The 25,363-nt window shown below is 39.8% G+C and overlaps 1 protein-coding gene across 2 annotated transcripts in view; it reads right to left on the minus strand.

Annotated features, from left to right (window-relative positions):
• LOC148839583 (dystrobrevin beta) overlaps positions 1-25,363 on the minus strand; it is a 185,431-nt gene that overhangs the window by 32,470 nt on the left and 127,598 nt on the right. For both annotated transcript variants that reach the window (XM_088940092.1, XM_088940100.1), the window contains exons 12-15: positions 12,823-12,915; positions 5,032-5,122; positions 2,793-2,878; positions 2,071-2,184 (exon numbers count right to left, since the gene is read on the minus strand). In XM_088940092.1, the coding sequence (XP_088796218.1) occupies positions 2,071-2,184; positions 2,793-2,878; positions 5,032-5,122; positions 12,823-12,915 (384 nt within the window). The remainder of the gene's footprint in view (positions 1-2,070; positions 2,185-2,792; positions 2,879-5,031; positions 5,123-12,822; positions 12,916-25,363) is intronic.

Raw genomic sequence — 25,363 nt, forward strand, 5'->3', positions numbered from 1 at the left:
GTGGCGGATATCACCTGTTGCTACACCTCATAAAAGCCAACAGACCTCCATGCTACTTCTGCCATTTCACATTATAATGCTCAAAATCAGACCAGCTGTGGTTGATATTTTCATCTACAACATCACTGATATGAAGTACAGTAAGTGAAAATACATGTACAGTATAAAAGAAATAGATCCAGACGTAATAAGAATTTTCTAAATGTAGATAATGCCTGTCACGGGTGCATTGTTAATAAGTGGTTACAAGTGTAATATAAGCTAAAATTGCCCATGAACCTGTGGGACAGAATCCTATGTGTTAAAGGGCATACAACAGACAAACCAGCCCTACATTTTGCACTGTGCTGAAGGACACACCAGAACCACTTCCTAATTTCCAGGGAACCGTTACTGAAAATGACATGTGATAAATTTAAAGATGTTTTCTTATCATAAACAAGCAGGGAACAAGTTGATCACATCAGTCCTTAAGAGCAGTTAAAATACCCGTAAATATGTCTTTTTATAACCATGAAAATTGCAAATGCTGAAACATTTACCTCAGTAATGGGCTTCTGTCTTGAGGAGGTACACATTGAGAAACGACTGATCATTGCCTTTAGCTAAGTAATAAGGCAACCTCGACTCATTAGAGGCACTTCAAAACTGCTGTTACATTAGAGGTTTTAATTGAAAACTCATCTGTCTTAGTGTTCTTTCTCTTAAAATGTTCTAATCCAATCTTAATGGCTGCAAAAAGCTGCTGAATATCAGGTGGTTGTGAGCTGAAGAGTACATCAGGCATAAACCACTAACAGCCTCTTACAAAGCAGTTCATGTTTGCTCTTTCCAAAACATGCAACTCAATAAACAAATAATAACTTAGTGGATCAAGTAAAGAGAAACAAATATTGGTTTACAGTGAGACTATAAACAAATGTCATGCCCACATATACATTTCCTAGAAGTAATTAATGTAAATTGGATTTAATTTGTCAAGTCAGAAAACTTTGAGCAACAAACAATATCCCTTTTAAACTTTTTTATTCTTACATGAAAGGCAATGACAGCTACATAACTAAGGATGAATTACTTTCATACAAAGCTATTTTCTTCCACAAGCTCTGTTCCACCAATTTACTATACAGTATATTCTGCTGTTTTAACACATGCTGAAGAACACACAGCTGAGGGAAACATGGAGAAAAATGTAACAATATTTGTGTCTGTTTTAAACAAAAATGGACCACAGTACTGTCCTCCATTTTCTTTAACTTAACCTTAAAGTTTAAGGTGTTTTTAATGTCAGCATAGAAGCTGTACTGTAGCTAACAAACATATATTCTTTATAACCAAAACAAACCACTGAAATCGAGATCTTACCACAAAGTCTCTCAAATGTAAGTTTCGTAGCAGAATTAAAATTTAAATTATTTGTCCAGCGTCTAACACGGTCACTTCTGTTTCAGTATGTTAGGTGTATTTATACCTATCACTTTCCAAGAAATGCAAAAGTAGCTTTCTCTGCAAGGTTGGGTTGTGCAGCTAATCAAAACTCACAATACTGTATATAGCGAATACTTCAATGAAATGTTCACCGCCAATTTCATTATCTTCAAGATTAAAGAACTCTAAAAAAAACAAACAGAAAATGATGTGCTCCACTCTTCACCAAAAAATCAATGTAGCGGAAAATGTGTATAACAGCGCCTGACAAAGAATGAAAAATATGTTTTAATCTTTTTATAAAGGTAATATCATATTTGCATTCAGTAATCTATGTTGTAATTGATTTATGTGGACTTCGAGAAAGGCTGATGAAGAGTAATGTTCCCTGTGGCTTTATCTTTTATGAAGCCGACAACAGCAGAGCCCTTGTACAAGTGACAAGCAGTATAATGAAATTCTAGAGAGAAAAATGTGGCACATTCAGAGGCACAATCCCTCCTTTGCTCCAGCCTCCTGAGGTGAGGTATGGTGGCTGCAATGTGACCACAGGGATCAGCCGGACATGGATCAGGCGCAGAAGGAAAGAGCTACAACATTGCCATCTCGTGCAGGGGCCTGTGGTGGAGGAGATGAGAGTACCTGAGGAGCCGGAGTTCAGCGAGCAGCGTGGGATTCTGCTGTGCCTTCTCAGGGGTAGGCTGGGAGGCTTGTTCGTGCTCCAGTCTCAGCCGCTGGATCTCCTGCAAGATCTCCCTGAACACAAGCACACCCAAGCTGTGCCGTTACCTCGCAAGCAGCTTCCTTTCAATAACTGACATACATTTGTCTTAGAAACGAGGGGAAAATCATTACATGTTCCCCAAAATATTCAACTAATAAGTGAATAGAACAAGTGACTCAGCCATTAGAAGACTAAAATGAGAAAAAGAAGTCAACAGAGTAATTTCACAACTAGAATACTCTTCATTTCTTTGGAATACTATTACCATTACGAGCTAAAGGGACACAGCTTTTGTGAGCCCAGTGAAAATATTTGAGCTGTTATCATACTGGCCATCATACTGGTCTTGGAGGAAATAAAGCAAGTGAAGAACAGTCTATCTTGGGCAGATAAAAAAACAGGAAATCCTTTAAAAGTAATTATTTTCTTAAAACAACAACACCAAAAAGATTTCCCGTTAAATGTATTCAGTCATATTTAATAAATGGATTTTGACACTTTGTGCACATTTAATTATGCAAGATTTCTATGATTTCTAGAAGCCCATGAGCAGGTTTTGTATTATGTTGTGTTCCTTATTTTTGTAAACAATTATCATATTTTTTCATTCATTTAATAACTACAAAAATAATACTAATACCTGTTTTTGTTTTCCAGTTCAGCAATAAGTTGCCTCTGTTGCTTGTTGGCATCAAAGTTAAATCCCAAGTCTGTTGGAGGGCGTTGCTGTAAGAAAAAAGTAGAAGTTACAGCACTAACTAAAGATACTACATTGTTAAACTATGAAACAAATGCATGAAGGAACAAACTCATATATACAGTAATTTAAATGGGCAGAAGAAAGATGAATTGCTATAATTTAAGTTTTGTCTTCCTACAGTATAAGTTACATTTTGGAGTTTTGTTTAGCAAGATGTTACATGTCACAGACACTACTAGCTCTTGTGAATGAGATACAGAACGTGTTACAGTATCAGACAGCTATTCATAAACATGAACCAGAACGTTTCTCTTAATCATTTTATTGTAAACGTGAAGATACCAAATGCCAGAAAACAAAACAAAAACATTTTTTCCTGTTTTCAGTTATTTCAGTTCAAAACAATATTATTGATATTTCCTAGCAATCATGTTCCAATACTACTGAAATTTGAAATGCATAATATAATTTACATAGAATAAATTAGGATAAGAGGCTTAACTCATTTTCTTCTTATTAGAAAAAGCAACATAACCAATACCAAATTACATTTACTAATGCTGGTCTTTGAATACTGCAAAAACTGAAATGAAGATTTTGTTAATGTGGAAATTAATCATAATTCCCCTCTGGGAAACTAAGCTCCTTTCTTTATCCCTCAAACCAATTATATCTGATCACTACCCAACCATGAAGGAATCTGAAGAGGTTGCTCATACACTGTTCCTGTTGGGGCGGTTTATGTGGAGCACAGTTATTAATGCAAACTATAGTTGAGAAAGAAATTATTCTTATAATCATTATACTAATACTGTAACTACATTTCTTTTTTGTTGGGAAGGAGCTCTCTCTCTGAGTTTATGACATCAAAGTTTTTTAGACTTTTTCCTTTGCACTAAATCTCTCTAAGCTGACATGCTAAGAGCCATAGCCTGTTCTAAATTGTGCCAGGCTAGGATGCAGATCTTGGCAGAAGTCACAGCAAATTAAATGTATATCTCATTCTACAATGGATTAGGTTTGAAGATATCAACCATCATTAAGCAGGCAGCATATGGGGTCATACTGTAATTACACTAAATGTGCACTTCAATTCCTCGGATTTCTGATGTCTGGCAAAACCTCCGAAAATGTAATTGATTCATTGGTTGAGAAACTGGGTGGGGAGTGTGAAGACTGAAAGACCTTTGTAGCTCTTAACCATTTTCACTGAGCAGGGAGAAACAGACATTTCACACTGCAGAGAAAGGATTGCAATAAATGAAGTTCTATGTACAGTATTTGTCTGCATGATGATACTGTAAAAGGCTCACACTGAAAGAACCCTGGCTGAGCTACAATTAGGGGTTAATTGGGAAATTTGACAAGTGGATCAAATCCTGGCTGTCACACGTGCCATCAGAGCACCAGGATCCTATTAGTGGATTCAGATTTTTTTCTATGAATATTTGTTCAACATATTACTTAATATTAATCAAGCAATTAATACAACATATTGCATAATAATGTACACTCTTGTGTACAAATAATAATGTACAAAGTTTCTAATGGTGTTCCAAACTAAAAGAGAGAAGGAAAATCTCTAAACAGAAATTTAGACTAACGAGCAACACATGTCCAGAGTTTGACGCATCACATTCTTCACTCATCAACATCGTTGCCTTCCCAACAGCTCTTTGCCTCAATCCAGCAAGTAGAGGGAGGTACTGATAACCTCAACCTGATGGCCAGACTGTCCATCCCTGAACCAAGCAGACAGAGGCCAAAGGAATGTCCCAAACTGCTGGAGTACAGTCAGTAGTGTCAGAGCCCCTGGACAAATAATCTTCCTGGAACTTTCAGTTTGGCGGTCCACTTCAGAGTCAGCACATTTTACCCTCCCACATAATTCTGAAGCACCATCTTCATCTAGCAGGAATAAATGACAAAGCTCTTGCCTGGCGTCCTGCAGCTTCTCAGCTGCAGCAAAACTCTCATTTCTAATTCCGTCAGAAATGGCAAAACCCTGCAGCAGCGGGGGAAAAAAAAAAAGCTCTTGGCAGGAGTAACAATGGGCCTGCACAATCAAGAACGCAGATGGCTTTTTCACAAAGTGCTGCCATAAATAACCTGACTCTCCGAGCAAAAGAAAACCACGGACGCGCAGAGTGCGCACTGCTGTCCAGAAGAGGGTACTCACAGTGGCATTGCCAGCTTCTGCTGCCAGTCGGGCCGCGTACCTGGCAATGAGCCGATGCTCTTCATCCAGCCGGCTTGGACTGTCCAGGACACTGTCGAGAAACAGGAAGACGACACTCAAATGCATATCAGAAGTCCCACAAACAGAAACTCTTAATTGCTGCTATTACTGTACCAACACGTACAAATGTTGTTCTTATTGCTATTAACTTCTTTTAACTCTCCCCAACTATGCAGTGATAAATGATATCGGATCTTTTAATTCTGAAAAGAATTCTGAATAAATTGTTAAAACGTGCTGTCAGTTAAAAACATCTTCTGAGCAGTAAAGTATAACACTAGGTGTAAGGGAAAGCTGCTTAAAAAGACTGTATACTTTCCTTTTCTTTATAAAAAGAGAGTATTAGTAACCATCGTGTCAAGGTTAAGTAGTACCTTTAGGGAAATTATAGAGACAGAGATGCTGGGTTACCCTGAAACAATTTATTTTAAATTATGATTCAGCAATTTTTTGCTATACCCATCCAATTTGGAATGGCCAGTTTTTCACATCTTTGCTCTCAAGTACTGTCCCTACAACTGCACATGGGAAGAGAACGAGGTGGTGGAGGAGGACTTCACCAACCTGCCCACCTTCGAGATGCTCCTGTTCTAACACGCTGCTGGCACTATAACTGAACCAAAGCTCAGTGCTGGTTGGAAGAAATCAGTGTCCCTCCCGCAAACACCTGAGATACCATCAGGGGTCGCTAAGAGCCTCATTGATGTTCAGTCAATCATGCGCCATTGCCTGGGGAATCCCGGCCACAGTGGGCTACTCGAACCCATGCCACCTGGATCACAAAGTTCAACCTGTGCTCAGGCTTGTGCCTTTACTGGCTGAGCCATTTAGGGGGCTGAAATTCAGTAACATCTTAATTGTCATTTAAAGACTGATTTGTGGCGCAGTGTTATTGCACAGACTCATTAAGATACGGTATGCTTTATTTCACGTGCCTTCAGATTGGGTTGACATTCCAAAGAAAATAATGAAAACGTGTTATCCTTGTGAAAATGATTTTACATGCGAGGATGAGGGTTCAGATGAATGCTGCGTGAGTTATGTAGTTCACAGCTTCATGTACAACAGAAGATTACACCACAGACAAGCTCGATAAATAAAATTGATCGTTCATGCTGGCATTGCTGGAGTGAGTTAACTGCAAGGAATACATTTACTGTTGCTAACATTAAGGTGACAAACAGCATTTTCCCCTGAACTGCTAGGGAGGTTAAATGTTAAACCACTCCTCAATTTAACACCAATATAGCTACTTGCACGCTTTTTAATCATTCAATCAATTTTAAGACTAAACACTTTATTCTGGAATGTTTCAGAGCTGCCAAAGTAGCTTCACATGCTGAACAAAAAAAATCGACCTTCCTTTTGCACTACTTTGAAATGAAGAAATCTATAGCTTGGCTTTATGCAGAGAAGTTTAATTTTAATCATCTTGCTTAAATAACATTAAAACTATGCTTGAATGACTGCAGTTAACTGCAAAGGCAACTTCTGTATCAGGGAGTCCCAAGTAGGGAACATGTAAAATGTTGATTTGAGTAAGGTTTAGACAAGTGACTGAAATTCACTTTCCACCTCAAGCGGAAGTTGTATTTATGTAGCTAGGGATGTTTATTTTTCTTTGATTTTGCATCAAAACTCAGTTCATAACAAACAATATAAAGTGAAAGATGTAGATACAAGTAATCTGTGCTTTCAAAAAATGAAATATTCGAATGGGGCTCTGCTGCTCTTATAACACTGCTGTAGCAGGAAAGCCTTAAGGAGAAAATGTCTGCATGAAAGAGACTGAAGTGGAAAAAAAAACAACAGATTAGACTAAAGCCAAGCAAAATAAAGGCAATTCACTTTAAGAACAGCTTAGAGAATACAGTCCATTAGTGTTTCTGGTTTTGTGTACCAGAAGAAATATGGTTATAGCCCTCTTAGAGTTCTAACTGTTCATCAAGGGCACCAAGGATCAGTTTCAGCTGTGATAAATGGGAATATCAGAAATAAACATCATTTCTATTTTTGTTATTAATACACTGTGATGGATTTTCTTTGTACCATTTTCTAAGTAATTTTCTACAATATTGTTCCAGGCTTTGTTCTCAGAGAGTAACAGCTCAAGGGCAATAGAAAGGATGAGGAAAGAGAGTGACAGAAAGTATGGCTTTAATACATGAGAGCAGGTTACACCATTAGGATTCTGAGGCGTGATATTTGAGCTGCTCTTCAGACAACGCAGGTCACCTAAACTGGGAACAGATTTGCTTGGAAATGTGCCCTCAGGCTAGCCCCTCTGCCAATAGTTTTGGTATAATTATTACGTTTCTGCAATCAATTAAAAGCATCACTGGAGACTGTGTTATTGTTAGAAATGAATGCATAATCAAAAAGTCATGAAGGACAACCCATCAATCAATGTGTTTGATTTACATTACAGCATTTCATTACAGTCTCATATTTTCCTTTTTTCATTCCTCAGCAACTACTGTTCTCTCTGAAGAAAACATTCCCTGCTACTCAACAATTCAGATTTAGAATTTAGATTTAATTTTAAAGTGACCTGATATTATTACAACCTTGTAGGTTGGAGAGAGTAGATAAAGGCGGCTGGCAGAGTCTTTATTATTTCTAAGGGGATACTTTAACCATTAAGTACTGTACCTTCTTCTGCATTAGCAATAAAGGAAATCCCTTTGCAACAGACCACAGCTAGTCCCCTTCAGCTAGGGAAGAACTAGTGTTGTAAATATTAATGATCCACAGAAGTGCTACAGACATGCAAAATACTTGTATTGAATAGTACAGTATGTAATGCAAAAACCTTGCATGCTAAGTACTGCTAAGGGCATGAAGAATAAAATTATGACATACTGTAATAACCATAATTAGTTATAAATTTTAAAAGATGTGTCAAAAAGATAACAAACCTATCTAATTTCATGAACTCTCTAAAAAGATGAGGCACTCTACCCTCTTTTCCATTTATAAGGTGGGGATAAGATAACTATACAATATTCAATTTTATTATTCTGTTTTAGAAATTTAATTTATTTTTATGTCAATCTCATGCATATTTGCGGTGCAGACGCACCATTCTGAAACACTTCTGATATTGTATATTTGTATTTATGATGCCATTCATGATTAAGCACATTAATCTGTTTAATTATGTAGTTCAGGTGGGTAGCTGCGTCAGCATGCACAGGCTGCAAAGGAACAAGAACTGGTTTACTCCATGTTGAAAAGAGAAGAAAGGAAACACAACGTTTCGGCTGTGGAGCCTTCTTCAGGTGTGAGAAAGACAGGGTAGACAGCAAAGATTAAATAGTACAGGAGAACAAAAGTCGGGAGAGAGGAGGAGGCGGGAACAGGGGAGAGGCAGAGAGGCCACTCAGGTGGTGCGAGGTGGAGAGAGGTGAAGAGAGGGGTGAAGTGGAAACATGAAAATGAATAGAGAGAATTAGAAGAAAACAAGTCTGTCGTTGAGAGAAGGGGGAAGGTTTGAACCAAGTTTCAGGATAATTTTTGTTTCTGATGTCTTTCTGCTATGGGAGTTAAGAAACCCTTCTTTGAGAACGCAGACAGAGAGATCAGTGTGATCATGGCCGTCTGAGGTGAAATGAGAAACTGTGGGCTTGGAGGAATCTTAAATCTTCACAGCCCTAACATGTTCTCCTATTCTCCTTCCAGTTTCCCCAATGTAGATAGCTGGGCATTTCCTGTAATTAATCTGTTTATTACAGAACAGCCTGATTTTTAAACCACCTGACGCAAATAGTAGAATGAGTTGAGCTTTGTTGCACAGTATCATTAACTTTTGATTCTGTAATTACTGAAGCACTCATTTCACTGTTTTAAAATCACTGTTGGCCTGACAGTGGCATTCCTAGCCAGTTTTCTCCTTGCAAGACTGATCTAGACTGTCTCTCTGGGTGGTACGATATACTGTACCTTCCTAAAGATCGACTTCACCATGCTCAAAGTACTACAAAGTACTGTCTTTGGAATGTTTTCAAATCCTTCTCTCGATTTGTGCCTTTCTATAACCTTTTTTTCTTTTCACAGCTGATTCCACCCATCCACTCTATTCTCAATGTGTAATGCTCCCATCAGGAAGATGGTATAGGGTACCAAATTCAAAGAAAAACATTAATAAGAAATCATTTGTCTCCAGTGCAATAAAACTGCTCAATGAATGCATGTAAATGTATTCACCCCACTACATATCTATGTATTGTTACTGTATGTACTGTTGTTGTGATTCAATGTACTTTGTGATTTTATGTGACTTTTATGTTTTGGTTGTGTTTTGTACTTTTATGGAAGAAGCCAAAGACAAATTCACACAGTAGTGGACAATAAAGTATCTATCCCTGAGTTGTTCTAAAACTCCTCGATCTTCCTGGTTGAATATTTGCTTGATATTCTTTACTTGACAGAGGAACCTTACAGACACTGATGCATTTATTCTGAAATCATGTGAACCATTATTACTGCACAAAGACTGAGGACACTCAATTGTGTTACTTCATTTGTAATTTAACAAAATGGGACATTGCTGGGAGTGAATATTTTTGCAAAGCCAGTGCACTTATTCAGATTTTATAGTTGTTCTTGGGTAAATTTACAGAAGATGCACACTGGCTTAGCAGTTACTGAAAGGACACATACAGTACAAGTCAGAGAAAGGATATAATTGGCTTTTTAATTAGGGTTATTTTTCAATGGAATAAAAAAAATAATTATTCGCACTTACATAGGATTTCTCTTTACAAAGAATCTCAAAGCACTTAAATAACAGGAGGTTAATTCATTCGCCAATGATCTGCAGCACCCACCTTTTATGTGGGTACATGTGGTAGTCACTACTGTATATGACAACAAGAGCTACGCAGCTTAATCAGGTGGAGAAATGAGAAGTTGCTTCACTAATTGAACTGAGAAGGAACTCATGTCCAGAGTGGCATTAATCCATGACTCCAGTGTGAGGACACCTTCTCTTACAAACAGTGCCATGGGATGACCAATCAGTCAGCATCTCAGTTTAGCATTTCATTCTGAATGAGGGTACTGAAAGCACAGTGTCTTTGGTCACCACACTGGGGCATTGGCTTGGGAATTCTGGTGCAGAGAGAAGCATGCCGCCTGTCGCTCCCTCAACTCCACGTACAAAAGAAACCGTCCCTACCCTGTACCATCCTGGCCTAGCTTTCCTTAGCTTCCTGAAGAGATCAGGCTACAAAATGGTCATGGTACTGCCACTGTCCCTATTTTCCAAAGGCAATCCAGGTGGATAAAATAGAGTTCCATCTCCAAAAAATCAAGGCAACACTTTCTGACCTGAACTATTTTCACATCTCAATCCTATGGAAAGCTGATGGTACAATGAGCAGTTCTGCCCCCTAACGCCTTTCCGTTATCGCAACTTCAAATGAAATCAACTGCTCAAAAGCAATGGGGCAGGATTAAGCTCCAGATATTTCTAGACCTCATAGGATGCATGGTACAGTACATCCTGTTCAAATTCTTGGCTGCTGCTTGTAGAGTTAACTGGATCCATGAATGTATCTCATTTGTTTTATCATTAGTAAACACACCTAGAGATAACTATTTTCAGGCATTGTTTTGAGTTCTAATGAGACTAAAAGCATGACAGTCTTTTTACACAGTTTTACTTTCTATTAAATTAATTTTGATAATGATAATTCTGACAATAATCCTTAAAATATCCGTCTTGAGACAAAGATGGAAGGATAGAATAAAAAAGCAGTAACTACACATCCTGCAAATACAAACCTATTGTCTATATTCTACAGCTAGAGTGAAAAGAAAGAATAATTCTGCATATACAGTAAAATCTGAGAGGCTATTTCTTGCCTTGATAAATCTAAAAGGTCAGTTACTTCTTTTCTATCCTCATTGTGCCTGATTATTGTAAACTGATCTACTTGTATCAAGAAATACATTTGACAAGATAATTGAAGCCAGATGGATCTTACAAAAATTCAAAATAAGAAGTTGCAGTCTTAACCAAAAAATGTCACTGCAAATCAACCAACTATCTGTAATTTTATACTAAAAAAGCTAAGTAAAACATTATACCACAGTATAAAGGACCAAACATTAACTACTCCCAAAGGCATTTTCTTTCACTTATAGAAGAAAAATTAGGAACCTACTGCTGTTCATCCTTTTTTAAAAAAGAAAAAGGAAATTTAATTTTTTCTGCCAAGCTAATATCCACTTTATCTAAAACTCACCAATTATTTTAAGGGGGGGGGGGGATTTGGAAAGCATATAACCTGAGGTTACAATTTTGGGACACTATTTTGGCCACCTACCCGTCTAGCCTGTAATGTCCTACGGTGGTGTGAGTCATACCTTAAGTTACTAAATTAAATAGATTGCAAGACTATGAAATCTGAATTTAATTCCTCCTTGAATATGGAGATTTTTTGGTGTTAATTGTGCTTAATAATTGTATTAATGATGAGTTTAATGCACATTATTTGTAGTGAAAACAAAAAACAAACAAACCACCAGGGAATAGCCAGGGAAAATTAGTAGTGCTTCAGTATGTGGTATTCTCAGAAACACAGAACTGCAGGAAGAGGTATTTCACATTCAGTGCGCATAAACAGGGTTGTGATCATATAGACATATACTGTAGTGTTCACACACAAAAAATACTAAAAACAAAAAAAGAGCAGACACACAACATCTGTGTTGAACGTGATTGGGATTTCCTTCCTTCTGAGTCATGAACAGTTGCTAGAGGCTGACAGAGGCTGATAAGAAGGGCTTCCCAAAGCTATAGTTATAATGGAGATATGCATTTATTAAACTTCTGATAGTAGTAGTTTATAAAGTTTAGGATGTACAATACTGTCATTACTCCCAGGAACCCACCAAATGCTCAACATACTGTATAATAGAATCTGCACCATTCAAAGGTTCACCAGATTTGGTCTTTTTCTACATCTAAATTTTCAAGCAAAACTTTTACTGCATCACTGAGATGATATACTTTAGTATCCGTATCGTGACACACAAAGGATTGTACTGATTACATATATTATGAAAATGTGCATGTCTGCAGTGTCTTCAGTGTTTATGCTCTTTGAAATGTTTCTTCTGCTTGTCTTAGAAATGTGCTGATTGTTATAAATCAGTCTGGATTAAATACCACAGTTATCCTAGAGAGGAACAAGTAAGTGAATACAGAAAAATGGTCTTCAAAGAAACAATATTAAACATCTGTCATTCGCCTGGCTGTTACAATTCAGATAGCAGCAGTGTAACATAACTTTTAAATTACTTTTTTGAAGGATTAATTAATCTAAATAATTAAAGTAACTTCAAAAAATAGCAATACAAGGGAATAAAAAGAAACCTTTTCTTCTTTTGAACTATTCTGTTGTATTTTGTGAGATTTTGTCTCACAAATTAGGCAGACACCTAGGAAAAACTTAAATAAAAATAAAAGTAACAATAGAATTAACAACTCTTAACTAACTCTACACTATCAACATTTTTGCTTTTTCATATGATTTTTTTCTATTGTTTTGAACATGAAAAGAATAATAACTAGGTTTCAAGTTACAGTGGTCTTTCTATTATAATACCTAATAAATCTTACCTGCAATTTCAGACCAACTTTCTGCAAACTGGAGACTTTACCACAAACACATACTGACATTCAAAATGTTTCAGGAATCTTCCAAATTATCCGACACTGACCGTCTGCCATTCTGTAGCCGATTCACATACGCAGCTATCAGAGCATGTTCATCATCAGCCATTCGATTAGTCATATCCAGGCTGTACTGCAACCTAGTGATGATGGAAATAAAAATAAAAGGCAATGAAACAAAATGGGGTTAATGAGTGACTTCTGGGAATGGGCACAATAATATGAAAATAAAAGGGCATTTAACATGCATGTACGGTAAAAATGGCTTAAGATGATTTTGTGTCAATTTTATTTTTAATGTTCATATGTTTCAAAATCTATGATCTGACTCTAATCATCCTCTAATACAAACACTGCCCTGTTCTTACAGCAGTATAGGGCACATTCCTTATAGTAAAACCAAAGGATCAACTACTGCACACCATACTATTGGCCTTAAAGCTTATTAACATTTCTGTCAGTGGATGGTTTCCTGTCAGCTGACTAAAATGTTAGCTAGCTTTTCTAAGAATTAAATAGGATGATATTGTACAGGGCATGCGACATAACTTTTATTTTTTCCTAAAAACATCTTACTCAAGGCTGTTTAATTATGTTGGCGTTTGCCTAATCACGTTACTCTTTCATTCATAGAGAGCAGTCTTTTCGGTGTTTAATGCTAATTTACAATATGAAAGCTCCCTTTTGGACAGCTACTCCTGGACAGGCAACTCTTGTTCAACTCTTTGAATTGCAGTTATTGGTTTTGCATTTGTACAAATTCATCTCAAGCTCTACTACATCAGAGAGTCAAAATCACTAAACTCAATGACCTAGGTACTGCATATACAGCAGTTTGGAGTGGCTTAGAGAATGTTAAAATACAACATTATTAAGTGTTCCCTTCATTCTGGACACTACTCGCTGCAATGAAAAACTAACAATGATTCAATGAAAAGGGTGGCATGGATACTGGCAACCTGGAGAAACACAGAACAGATGGGCGCGTTCTGGATTCAATAATCACAAGACGAAATTGGTGACACGCTACTCACAACAGATGACATCTAAATTTGTGAACAGCCAGCTTAATAAAATTAAAATAAAGAATAATATAGTTTCTGTATTTCAGAAGCCTTTTCTGTTCCTTGTCCAGATTTTATAAATTGATCCAGCTGCCCATTGGAAACATGAAATAAAGGAAGCAGAGGAAAATGTGGCATAGCATCACACAGCACACTGATGCCAAATCTATGCGGGTAACATTCATTAGGAAGGCTGTGCTTGACATTTTCCTGTATTGCTTTGCATAGTGGCAAATTAACAGTATAAGTGACTGTACAGCATGCAGAGCCCAGAAATCTCCAACCACATAAACTAATACAATATAAACCATATATGTGGAAATAATAATTACAGAGCATTTCTTAAGAGGAAACCAGCAGTTCCACAGTGATGAACTGGTAGTCTGTTCAGAGCAAGAGCTGTTCCACTAGCAACAAAGAAATTCTTCATCTGCATATCTTTCTAGGACATGATATTCTATACTATAAGTTAATTCATGATAATCAAATCCCTTTTAATAACACTTGCAACAGTTATAAAACTTGAAATTATATACTACATGTATATACTGTACATAGCCTTGCAAAAGTATTCAGACCCTTTCACATTTCAAAGTCCCTAAAAATGTAACAGAATTTAGTGCTTGAGATAGTAAAAAATCTCCACGGATTGACAGTATCTTTTTCACTCCACAAAGGGAGATGCATAGAACTGAAACAAAAAAAACATCTAAAATCACACATGACCACAAGGAACATAAGTGATAAAACAAACATGTGGCAAAAGGTTTTGTAGTGAGACAAAACAGAACTGGAACTTTTTGGTCTAAATACAAAGCATTACATCTGACACAAGCCTAATATAAAGCATCACTCAATACACTTTACCCCCACTGTCAAGCATGTTATGCATCTTATACCTCTGTTTCTCATCAGCAGTCTGGGAAGCCTGTCAAGACTGATGGGAACATAAATGGATCAAAGTAAAGGTGACTCTTAGAGGAAAATCTGCTTCAGACTTTAGATTAAAATTCACCTTTCAGCCGGACAATGATGGAAAGCACAAGGTCAAAGCTAAAACAGAAAGGCTTAAGAAAGAAAGTGAATTCCCTGGAGTAACTCACAAACTTATTTGAATCCTACTGAGAATCTGTGCAAGCACTTGAAAACTTCTGTCCATAAGCAATCTCCAAGCAGTACGAGAGAGCTTGAGCACAGAAACTGCATCAAACGAGTGTTCAAAGTTGATATTTACCCCAAAAGACTTGCAAATTTAATTACTGACAAAGAAGTGTTCACTGAATACTAAGCTCATGGGTCTGAATACTTATGCAATCAGCATCCATCTATCGATTTTCTAAACCACTATATCCAATACAGGATAGCCAGGGAGCTGGAGCCTATCCAAGAAAGCAACGGGCAAAAAGCAGGATACACCCTGGAAGGACACCAGTCCATCACGGGGCAAACAGATACACAAACACACTCAACCAGGGCCAATTTTTCTAAAAGCTAATAAACCAAACAGTATCTGCGGACCATGGGAGGAAACCAGAGCACCTACAGGAAACCCATGCAGACACAGGGTGAACACAGAAACTCCATACAAATAGCACCCCAGGATTGCCAGGAAGTAAAACCGCTGTGATACTGTGTTGCCCTTCCATCAGCTTCTCTTCAGCTTTTGCTGACACTTCTCGTAATTTAATCTCACTCCTAAAAACCTTTGTACTGAGCATTCAGGTGCTGATTTAAAAAAAAAAGTTTAATAATGTAAACTCATCATTTTTAAAGGGACACTATAGGAAGGGTCTGAATACTTTTGCAAGGCGCTGTATATTCAGTATAGATACTATAACATGTCTCGATAAATCTAGAAGAGATTTGGCAAAAAGAGATTCCTATACAAGATAAAAGACCCTTTATCACCTTAAGTTTTTCTTGCTGGTGTCCAGGATAAAAAAAACTTTGGATAAATGTATCTAAAATGGTCTTTTTTAATATACAATATAGGATTGCCTTTCAATGTGAAACTCTTGTTCACTGGATAACTATGGCCACTGGATATTTAAATATGAAATCAATGAAATGTTTGTGCAAATAAATGAAAATAAAAAGATCATCCCTACATGATAATTTACCCATTTCAGACAGGTGCCTGTCTTATTTTTCTTTGCTAAAAGTGAGGTCTTGTGTAAAGATACATGGACTAATAACAAATCCAAGCATCACTGTCCTGGGTTTTCAAGCATTCAGGATTATGTTCTAGCTTGTTCTGCTGTTATGCTACTTATATTTTCATGTTGCATTTAAGGCATTTCACATCACCGTTAGCTGCAAATTGTGAAGGCTGCACTCCTCCATCTGTCTAAAATCTCTCAGCCAGAGTCCTGGCATTCTTGTCAAATTAATTAAAATGACTGGAGGCTCTTTGAGATTTGCTAAGCTAATAACCTTATATTTATACCTTGGTAGCAACAGTTACTAAAATAAACGAAACAGAAAATAAAGAAACTCTTTGGAACTGAGAACGGTGAGTATAGCAAGTAGTCTTGACATTTTTCAAGAAGGAACTACTACAATCTAATGGGCAAGGAAAAGCTGAATCATTTTAAATTCCAAGTGGTGATAAATGTTACTTGTTGGAAAGTACCGAGTTAATAGAAGTATGGTTTATACTGTAAATGTTTCCAAACACATGATGTGAGCTGAATCGAGTCTGCTTGTCTTTTCTCTTTATGAAGGATAAAGCTTTTGTGTCTAATCAGACTCATCCCTTGTACCACCTTGTCTGGCTTTCCATCACTGCCCTAAATAATGAGGATACATAGCTTGAAAACATATTAACACCCTTCCAACAGTGTTCCATTTTGTTGAATTACTATTGATGTATTCAATTTTAGAAGCTCAAATTTTAAATCAAAACTTCAATGCTCAAACTGAACATTTTATGAGTGAAAAAAATTACATATCAACAAGCTCTGTAAACAAAACTTAAAAACATAAATGTTGACTGCATCCAAGTATACATTCACACAGCTTACTAAACACATTTTTAAAGTAGACAACAATTACTTTGACAAGTCATAAAATTAGTTGAATAGCCACACAGTGTTTGCTATAACAGTGGTTCCAATGATTATAGAATAAGCATACCTTATTTTGCCTGACTGTAAAGTCCTTTAGTCAGGCAGTGAATTTCAAGTAAGCTTTTAAACAATGAAGATTAAGGACCTTAAAAGCACAACTAAGGGATACAGTTGTCCAAAGGCGCAGAAGATTGGTAAAAAAAATCAAACAATGAATATCCTTATGAGCATGGTAAAGTTGATCATTAAGAAGGGGAAGCCATATTATACTGTACTACCCAGAAATTGCCTTGATCAAAATGAGCAGTGTAGCGGCAATGCTTGTTAATAAGACAGAATTAAGCGTTGGTATGCTCCTAAAAGAGGCCCCATCTCACCCTCCATCTCTGTGGTGCAGCCACAGAGAAAGAATTCATGCAAGCTGATTTAAGATGTTTTCTTGTGATAAGAAACAAACTCCCAGACGGGGATGCAATTAGCTAAGCCTGGCTATCATGATCAATGGTCGTCCATTGGCGCCTTTATGTCTAGGGAGTGCCAGATGGACATCTGGACTGCATTCCTAAGTGTCAGGAGTAAGTGACTCATATCTCACCTTGATCAACCAATCAGGGACTGGTAGGGCCGAGTAACCCACGTGGGACTCTGATGCCCATGGAACTTTCAGCCAATCAACGAGCTGAAGTTCCTCCAGGTAAAAACAGGCAACACAGAGATTCAGTAAGATTCTGGAGGGGATTCAGTGGACTTCTGTGGCCTTTTCTAAAGGGAATTCAAAGGAGAATTCCAGGGCAGGACGGCCCAGGAGCAGAAGGCTCCCAAGGGCAGGACATTCTCGCAGCGCGCCTCCTGACCATCCTGAGACTCAGCCCGGACAACCACGGAACGGCCAGTGTGTCCGAGTGCCAGAACTTTCCTTTGTTCTAAGAGTCTAGAGTGGAGGTTGCCAGAGAGTAACCAGCAGCAGGCCTCGTGAACAGGTCGGAACTGTGGAAAGCTGAATCACTATTCAGAACTAGCTCTTCATCAGGAACGAACCGGTCCTCTTCCTAACCTGCTGGGACTCACAGTCATCTTTTCTCCTGTGCGCAAACTTTGCTAGTTAAAGCCAACACTAACTAGCCGGTCAGTGAGCATCAGCAGCGCACTGTCGCAAGCCGCACAGCACAGCCTGGCACGCAGCCAGAGAGCGCGGATTGGACAGCAACAGCCTGCAACTGTTTCTTTGTGCCCGCTGGAGATCTGAATCCCCAGAGATTGGATGAGTATTCAACTTCAATGCATTACAGCTCGAGAATTCAATTGCTATCCCAACCAGTTGATATCAATTTAATTCCTAAGAGTTATGTACTTGTTTTGAGTATCTAATGTAGAAGTTATAACCAAGTTCATTTATGAAACGGTCTTAACGAATGATATACTGAACGTATTTCCTCTTGATGTGTAACTCTTCGTAACTGATTGAATATATACCTTTTGTATTCTGATAACCCTCTCGATAAGATCTGTTAGTTTTACATGCATATTCTATGTATTAATAAATGTATCCTCGTGTATTAGTACCTGTGTGTGCGCGTTGTTTGAGTTATGTCGCATGGTTGGATTCTAAAGCCATCAAAAGAATCAACTTTGTGATTTACTGCTACAATTAATAATTGTCTCAGTAAATGCCCAAACCCTACAGAACTGGTGCCTTCAGAGAGCCACTATGATTACATATTTGGCGTCCCTGAACCGGTTTTCCTACATTTTTGGCGTCCCTGGGTGGGCATGGCAAGACTGAAATGAGTCAACCAAGCGGAATAATTCATATAAAACGCCGCGGGTTTCATACACGACAATACAGTGTGCTGAAAGCCGAAAGGAAAAAAGTTCCCCTTGCTCTTTAAGCAGTGCTTGATTGTTTTGTGATCTTTTGCAATCTACCGGGTTGATTGCATACTTGATCTTGTGGTTTTCTGTGGTAAAACTGTGATTTCGTGCTTAAAAGTAATACTCTTTAAGTTTAACGATGGTTGCTAAAAGGTCTGAATTCGAGTCGCTATTAAGCACTCTCTCTAGCAGCGACAGGTCTGACCACGATCTCCGTCATATCTCCGTCAGCGGAGAAGCTAGGAGAATAAATCTCCATTCTCTGAGAGAGCTAACGAAGGACATAGAGAGATTTGACCCTGCAGTGTCAGAGAATAATATCGAGAGTTATATTCAAGACCTCAGGTATAACCTGCAGTACCTGCCAAACGCCACAGAACAGGAGAAAGTGTTTCTGGTCAGGAAAACTACCAGCAGAGCTGTACATGAGTGGATGGCTAGGCAGATGAAAGAAGTCTGTAATGACTTTGAACAGCTTTGTCATGCACTTATCGAAGAATACAGTGCGTTTATTGACCCGACTGTCGCGATAGCCGCCGCTCTTAACATTAAGCACGAGAGAGCAGAGTCCCCTCGCGAATATTACGAGAGACTTAGACGAACTTATTTTGCATGGCGAAATGATGAGGGTTGCGAAGAGAACATACATTTCAAGGGTTTATTCATTGCGAATCTCCACCCATCAGTCAGAAAGATGATCTTAATGCATACAGATGCACAGACCATGAAAATGACTGATATTAAGAGATTCGTGCAGAAAGCCTGGGAGTATGATGTCCAAAGTCGCTCTGAGCAAAAAGCTGCTAAAGCGACTGTGTTCGCCGTCAGAGCCAGCAGGGTTAACTCCCTCCTGCTCGAAGGAGCACAGGCTCCTGAGCTGGCTAAGCCCCGTTCCAAAGCAGGCACACAGGACCGCACCCAGCGTCCTAAGAGCCATGAGAACACTGGGGGAGGGAAAGGGCTAGATAAAGCTGAACAAAAGGATTCAGTAGCTGCCCGCCTGGCCAGGCTTGAACAAGTTTTATTAGGACAGAGACTACCGCTCCCCAAGGCTGCCGGAAGCGTGAATGAGCTGATACTCTCCACTGGAGGAGGCGGAGACCTGCCCCCTCTCCCTCCCTCAGTCTATCTGATTGAGCGGAAAGGTTCCTGCCTGGATGAGGTCAGCCACTCCCAAGCGAGTGCTGACTCCACCCCTGAAGTCACAGAGCAGGCAGTAAAACACAGAGGAAAAGCAGGAAGCTTTTACCTCAAGGCTGCCATGGGAGATGTCTTACACAGTGAGACGCTGATTGACACTGAGGTTGAAAGGTGTTTGATGTCACACGGCAAGCTCAAACGGGTTGAAAAAGAAAAGGGCATGCGACTCAGAGAGGAACCTTTGGTGGATCACCAGAAAGGCAAAGTGTGGAAACAGGTCAAGGCTCCTAAGCCTTCTGTACAGAAGGAAAGGGGGGCCAAGAGGCAGACTGTGCTCACACAGTGCCCACCGAACACAGAAGCCTATGTGGAGATTCCTTCTGTTCCCTCTGGACAAGAAATAAAAATATTTTCTTGTTCCCCGGATATACAGGGAAGTCGTGTCCCGGCTGAGGTCACAACAGCCTCCCTGCCACAGGAGCGGTGCTCCAAGCAGCCGCCTGATCCACCAGGTAAAGCACACCCCTTTTACATCCCTAAAGAGGAGCAGATCTCCCCACCTGGCGATGAAAAGGAGCTTTCCCTGTGCACCCTGGCACCCAAGAGGGGTCAGGACCACCACCCTGCAGTGGTGGAAGGGATCCAGATGGCAGGAGAGCAGGTTGGTGATGTAGCCCTCACCCTTAGCCCTGAGAGGTCCTCTATTAGTGAGGATCTGCTTGAGCAGCTGTCACGGGGCCACCGCCAGGTGCCCCTGGTGCAACATTCACAGGTTAGACAGGAGGTCCAGCTGGACGCTGAGACTACTGCGCTGTGGACACACCTGATCCCAGATGCCGATTCCCTCTGCTGTGACCCAGGGAACCTGCAGTCAGGTAACATTATTACTCACAACTACCAGGTAGTGAGTGAGACTGACCTGATTGTTCCTGCCTCGACAGCAGGGTTTCCAACACACCCAGTCCCCCAGAAGGGACAGGGAATGAAAGCCGAGCCGGTTTTCTTACAGCCACCAGCTCAGTCTGTCAGTCTGAGTCTGACCAACAGTGGTTCAGCCAGACTGGAGCTGGATGGTCAAGTCACCCGCCTGCCAGTGCAGGACATCGCAAAGAGGGGTGTCAGAATCCCCGCCTGCACTGACATGGGCCTGGTGGGTGATAGTAAGTTCAAAGACAATGAACTAGCTATCCCAGTGCTGGGGCAGCTCCCTGAACCCCCAGCGAGGGAAGGGGGGAGCGAGCAGGTGTCCTACACCTACCCCCAGCGAACGATTGTAAACATGCCGATAGAGGGATTCCTCAATCAGGAAGTGTGCAGGGTGGACCTGAACAGTGAGAATGGGATAACAATCCCAGATCACTCAGGTGCTCCAGATGACCACTCAGCCGAGGGTCAGGCATGCTCCACCGCTGCACCACCCCTTGCAGGGTTCCTAGAGCACAGGCATGAACAAATTGAAAATGCAGATGCCCTGGAAAAGGAGGAGCAGCATCAGCCGCTGCGTCAGATTTCCCCAGATTTCCAGGATGTTGGTGCCCAAGATGCCACATGGCATACTGAGAAAGACACCATGTACATGCTGCGCCAGCTTAGAAAGACAACAGTCACTCAGAAGGAGATGACTGGGGTCAGCCACCCGAAAAGACTTTTGGGAGGACTGATTGCTGCCGCCACTGTTGCACGTTTGCTCTTTTTGGTAGGTTTGTTTGGTACTGGCACTCTCACCCTGACTGCCCCAAGAAGGCAGGTGAAGGAGATGCCAGAGGGTAGTGACAGACTGTATCGACAGCAGCAAAAGTTGGAAAGCTTAGGGAAAACCCTACAGGCAACTTCCTATGCAACAGGGTTAAACCTTATTCCCCAACCAGTGGACATGATTGTTGGTGTTATACAGTGGGTTTATGCTTGTGTGCAACAGGCCAGAATGTTGACACAAGACCTGTTAAGGGAGTTTAGTGCCACTGTAGCCAGTCTAACCATGGCACAAATCCCAACCCATTTGATTCCACTCTTCTCAGTAGAGGAGTGTGTGACATTAACCCCATCGCTCATAGCTCACCCAGAAGACAATCCAAGATTGAATTTGGTTCCAAATCTTGAGACGGGTATGGCTACCAAAGCTATCCATTGGCTGTGTCTAAACGATTCACCAATGAAGGATGTAAAGCTACTAACGAGCAGAGAGAGGTTAATGAACCCCATGAAGAGCAGGTGGGAAGTAAATGGCTGGTCGGCACACCACGTTTAACTGACACTGTGACTTGTGACAGCTACCACAATGCAGCTACCTAACCAACAGTTTCCTGTAAGTTCCCGAGGAGGCCATAGTACAGCTTGGTGACTTAACACTGTACTGTCTAGAACCAGACACATAAGACCAAACTTGAGGTTATGGATGCCTTCAGGTACCACACTATTGAATTGGATAAATCCAAGAAACAGTAAGCCCTGAAGAGGTACAGGTAGTTTAGTTTGCTTTAATGGAACAAACCTCCAAACCACCCTAGCAGATACCCAACACAGGTGTTGTGGTTTATCGGGGGGCTGGGAACAGGAACTGTTGTTATTGTAACACTACTGCCAGGTAGCTGGATCATGACTGACAGTGTACTCTGAATGATGTACTCTCACATCACGATGTACTCTGGGTAGCACGAATGAGTCAAAGGTAGCATGTCAAAAGAAAGGAAGTGATTTCTCCCCAAATATCTACTACAGAGGTATCAGATATTGACAGTGAGCTTCCTGATGTGTAATTCCTAGACTTAGATAATGTCTCCTACCGTGTTTATACATACTCCAGATGTTATTCATCCTGTTTGTATCCAATGCTGGTTCCGGTATGAATTCTCGAGGAGTAATGTGGACATTTAAGATTAATGTTCTAATGGCAAGGGACATCACTTAACTCTGTTTTGTTTTGAAGGCAACAACGCCTCAGGACCTCATGACCTTCAAAAAGGGGGGATATGTAGCGGCAATGCTTGTTAATAAGACAGAATTAAGCGTTGGTATGCTCCTAAAAGAGGCCCCATCTCACCCTCCATCTCTGTGGTGCAGCCACAGAGAAAGAATTCATGCAAGCTGATTTAAGATGTTTTCTTGTGATAAGAAACAAACTCCCAGACGGGGATGCAATTAGCTAAGCCTGGCTATCATGATCAATGGTCGTCCATTGGCGCCTTTATGTCTAGGGAGTGCCAGATGGACATCTGGACTGCATTCCTAAGTGTCAGGAGTAAGTGACTCATATCTCACCTTGATCAACCAATCAGGGACTGGTAGGGCCGAGTAACCCACGTGGGACTCTGATGCCCATGGAACTTTCAGCCAATCAACGAGCTGAAGTTCCTCCAGGTAAAAACAGGCAACACAGAGATTCAGTAAGATTCTGGAGGGGATTCAGTGGACTTCTGTGGCCTTTTCTAAAGGGAATTCAAAGGAGAATTCCAGGGCAGGACGGCCCAGGAGCAGAAGGCTCCCAAGGGCAGGACATTCTCGCAGCGCGCCTCCTGACCATCCTGAGACTCAGCCCGGACAACCACGGAACGGCCAGTGTGTCCGAGTGCCAGAACTTTCCTTTGTTCTAAGAGTCTAGAGTGGAGGTTGCCAGAGAGTAACCAGCAGCAGGCCTCGTGAACAGGTCGGAACTGTGGAAAGCTGAATCACTATTCAGAACTAGCTCTTCATCAGGAACGAACCGGTCCTCTTCCTAACCTGCTGGGACTCACAGTCATCTTTTCTCCTGTGCGCAAACTTTGCTAGTTAAAGCCAACACTAACTAGCCGGTCAGTGAGCATCAGCAGCGCACTGTCGCAAGCCGCACAGCACAGCCTGGCACGCAGCCAGAGAGCGCGGATTGGACAGCAACAGCCTGCAACTGTTTCTTTGTGCCCGCTGGAGATCTGAATCCCCAGAGATTGGATGAGTATTCAACTTCAATGCATTACAGCTCGAGAATTCAATTGCTATCCCAACCAGTTGATATCAATTTAATTCCTAAGAGTTATGTACTTGTTTTGAGTATCTAATGTAGAAGTTATAACCAAGTTCATTTATGAAACGGTCTTAACGAATGATATACTGAACGTATTTCCTCTTGATGTGTAACTCTTCGTAACTGATTGAATATATACCTTTTGTATTCTGATAACCCTCTCGATAAGATCTGTTAGTTTTACATGCATATTCTATGTATTAATAAATGTATCCTCGTGTATTAGTACCTGTGTGTGCGCGTTGTTTGAGTTATGTCGCATGGTTGGATTCTAAAGCCATCAAAAGAATCAACTTTGTGATTTACTGCTACAATTAATAATTGTCTCAGTAAATGCCCAAACCCTACAGAACTGGTGCCTTCAGAGAGCCACTATGATTACATATTTGGCGTCCCTGAACCGGTTTTCCTACAGCAGTCAGGTAAGGAGGAAACTCATAAGAGATGCTGCTCCGAGGCCAACTGTGACTCTGAATGAGCAACACAGTTCAATGGCTGAGATGGGAGAAAATGTCCATGAGTTAACAATATTCCAATCCCTCTACAAATCGGGGCATGTAAGCACAGTGACAAGCCTAACTTTACTCAATGGAGTTTGCAATAAAGCATATACAATAATACTGCAAACATGTGGCAATATATGTGGTTAAACTTCATCGGGGATATTTGGCCAAGGGATCTTTGGATATAAAAATTCTTTATTCATATTATTCATAATATTTATTTATATTATAATTATTATAATTATGAATTATAGAGTTGAACTATTATTTCAAACACATTTGACTGTGTAGTTCATAATAGTAAATGCACATTTACTTGTATCTGAGAATATGAATGTGATGTAATTATATGAAACTGATAAAACCTATAAGGTAGACTATAACTATAACTTGTTATACACGTTATACACAGCAGAATTTATGTTTTATGTTTGTTGTTTATTGTGCATGTTTTGGGTTTTATATCAATAAATTGTGTATTGTATATTTTGAATCATTGTGTGAGACTGTAAATTATTATGTGTGATTGATTCCTAACAGTCAATTAGTCAATCAAGAGCTCTAGCAATTTACTATTCACATTTCTGCTACAGTAAATTAAAATGCTGGCATCACTACACTTGAACTACACAAATCAACTTGAGTGGTACATATACTGTAAGCCCCAATGGAGCAGGTTTACAATGAAAAATTGACAAAACTTGCACCATCCTGGTGTTACAAGTTAGTAGAAACTAACCCTAAAAGACTTGCAGCTCCCAAAGTTCCTTCTACAGATTAAATCAACATATTTCAGTTTTTTTCCAATTTATTTTGTAGTTTTTGCTGACATTTAACTTCCTTCACCCATAAAAATACTCAGCTTTCATTGAAATTTTCCTTTAAAATACTAACTTTAAGAAAAATGTGTATAGAGGTATATCATTTGTAATTCAACAGACACC

This window comes from Atractosteus spatula, chromosome 2 (genome assembly GCF_055471065.1).
Source record: "Atractosteus spatula isolate fAtrSpa1 chromosome 2, fAtrSpa1.hap1, whole genome shotgun sequence".
Classification (NCBI taxonomy): Eukaryota; Metazoa; Chordata; class Actinopteri; order Semionotiformes; family Lepisosteidae; genus Atractosteus; species Atractosteus spatula.